Source organism: Protobothrops mucrosquamatus, unplaced genomic scaffold (genome assembly GCF_001527695.2).
Source record: "Protobothrops mucrosquamatus isolate PMUCROS unplaced genomic scaffold, P.Mucros_1.0 scaffold_98, whole genome shotgun sequence".
NCBI lineage: Eukaryota > Metazoa > Chordata > Lepidosauria > Squamata > Viperidae > Protobothrops > Protobothrops mucrosquamatus.
This window is the reverse complement of record NW_015386174.1, coordinates 12,479-14,724: the sequence shown is the minus strand read 5'-3', so window position 1 is coordinate 14,724 and position 2,246 is coordinate 12,479. Positions and strand designations below refer to the sequence as shown.

The 2,246-nt window shown below is 46.3% G+C and overlaps 1 protein-coding gene across 1 annotated transcript in view; it reads right to left on the bottom strand.

Annotated features, from left to right (window-relative positions):
- The window catches only part of METTL3 (methyltransferase like 3), a gene marked incomplete at its 5' end in the record, with an annotated part of 15,363 nt that overhangs the window by 2,070 nt on the left and 11,047 nt on the right, over positions 1-2,246 (bottom strand). The window contains 2 exons of the mRNA XM_015814966.1: positions 848-960; positions 1,062-1,127. Coding sequence (XP_015670452.1) covers positions 848-960; positions 1,062-1,127 — 179 coding nt within the window. The remainder of the gene's footprint in view (positions 1-847; positions 961-1,061; positions 1,128-2,246) is intronic.

The following is a 2,246-nucleotide window of genomic DNA, read 5'->3' as shown; positions in this document are numbered from 1 at the left end:
CTCCAAGGTCCCTTCCAACTTTATTATTATTATTATTATTATTATTATTATTATTATTATTATTATTATTATTATTATTATTATGGATCATCGCAGTCAGCCAGATGTTCAGACTGGATTTGGCATTTTGTCTACCTATCGAGTCCTTATCCAGGACCTGGGATAGGCAGATGTGGATGTTTGATAGTATTACAGATTTTTTATTATTATTATTATTATTATTATTATTATTATTATTATTATTATTATTATTATTATTATTATTATTCCACACCCATTTGCACTACTCAGGTGACCCTGAGGAACAGGTAAACCTCTAAGCGGCCTCAATGCCTCTCTAACAAGAATGCAAATGACTAGCTCTCTGCAAGGAGTATAAATCCTTCCATTCTTCACCATCCAGTTCAGAGCTGAAGAAGCTTCTTGGATGTGAAGCGAAATGTCTTCATAGAAAAACAAGGAAGTCCAGTTGCCTCTTGAAAAAGCACCTTTGGGACAACCATGACCTGGATGGTTGAGAATCTCCATAGAGCGCCAGATGTTTTTGACTTCCGCTTTAGGAGGCCTTTTTCTCTGACTGCAGTCACTAGTCTCATGACGTAGAAATAAAGATGCCTTGGCCGTAAATGGGTTTTTGAGCCTACAGCCAACCAAAAAAAGGAAGAGGAGCCGATTGGCAGACTCCCAACGTGCTTAATTTAAATTCTGCAATCCAGTTGGGCGAAGGCTGCTCTAGATTAAAACAAACAAACAAACGAACGGGTCTTTCTAAATTTTGGGCTGGGAACTACGGCTTGCTTTCTACTCTGTAAGATTTCAAGCGAGCTTTGGGGAAAAAAACATTCACCAGTTGGGTTGTACGTTGTGAGGTCGCCCGAACAGCTCGATCTTGCGGGTGCCCGGAGAAAGCCGCTCAATCATGCCGTAAATCTCATCCGGCTTGTGACTGGTAGAGCGAACCTGCAGAGGAAGAGGGAGTAGGTGGCAAAGTGCGTCCGGTGTGGCAGCAACCCACGAGGCATGACAGACCTCAACCAAAGAGCGTTGGCTTGTCGCCTCACCTCTGCCACAATCACGTCACAGTCAAGACCTCTGTTGAAGCCTTGGGGGTTTCCTTTCACGCCAACCTGTCCGTCAAAACAAATAAGGGTAGTGTCAACCGTCCCATTTGGCACAATCAACCAAAGGAACTCCCGGCTCTTTAAAGTAACCAAGAGTGTAGCTTTATTGAAAAAAAAAAATCCATCTAGGCCCAGCCGAAGCAAAGTCTGGGATTTGTCCCACCAAAACCCGCAGAGATAACTCTCCTTTCCCCCTCCAGGCCATCCACAGTTCATAGTTCACCAGCTGAGTTTAGTTCTTTTTAAAAAAAAAAATATTATTAAATATTTTATTAAGTTTTTTCAGGGTGGGGAAAAGCGAGGGTCATTATGAGTGGTGGGGTTCAGGTGGGGTTCAAGGGAGGATTTAGGGTGGGAGTGGGTACAACAATAGGGTTGTCCCCAATAACATTTCACGCTTTAGCAAGCAAGCTATCATCCGGATACAAATATTCCACAGGGCTAATATAATGATCAGTAACTGTAGTCAAAAACATTGCAGACTACAGGAACCATTTGCGCTTCGGTCTGAGATGCAGACAACACAAACTCATCCCCAAGAACGAGGGGGGACATGATAGCCGTGTTCCAATATCTCAGGGGCTGCCACAAAGAAGAGGGAGTCAAGCTATTCTCCAAAGTGCCTGAAGGCAGGACAAGAAGCAACGGGTGGAAACTGATCAAGGAATGAAGAAATGCACCGTGCCTTGGCGCTTGCCCCGGTCCCACCCCCTTCTGCCAGAGACCCTCAGATCTGTCCCACTCCTGCCCAGGCCCCCACAGGCACCCTTGACGTGAACGATGTAGAGCTGGCCATGCCCACCCAGTAGGCCACACCCAATCCATCCACGCCTACCCAGTAGGCCGCACCCACCCTAGCCACACACACCCGCCCCTGCCGAGGGCAACCGCAATGCTGATGCGGTCCTCAATGAAATTGAGTTTGACACTCCTGCTCTATTTACCAAGCAGTGCTCCTTGCCGTGGTTGAGCCAATGGCCTGTCCTTCCTGTTCGGATAATACGCTGCAGCTGGTTGGTTTTCACCCAGATGATCTCATCCACCCGCTCGTACCTGAGGGGGAAGACACGAAACAGAGCCTGGTCAAAGAGGCAGAAGAGGACTTGCAGAACGTTAAGGATGAGC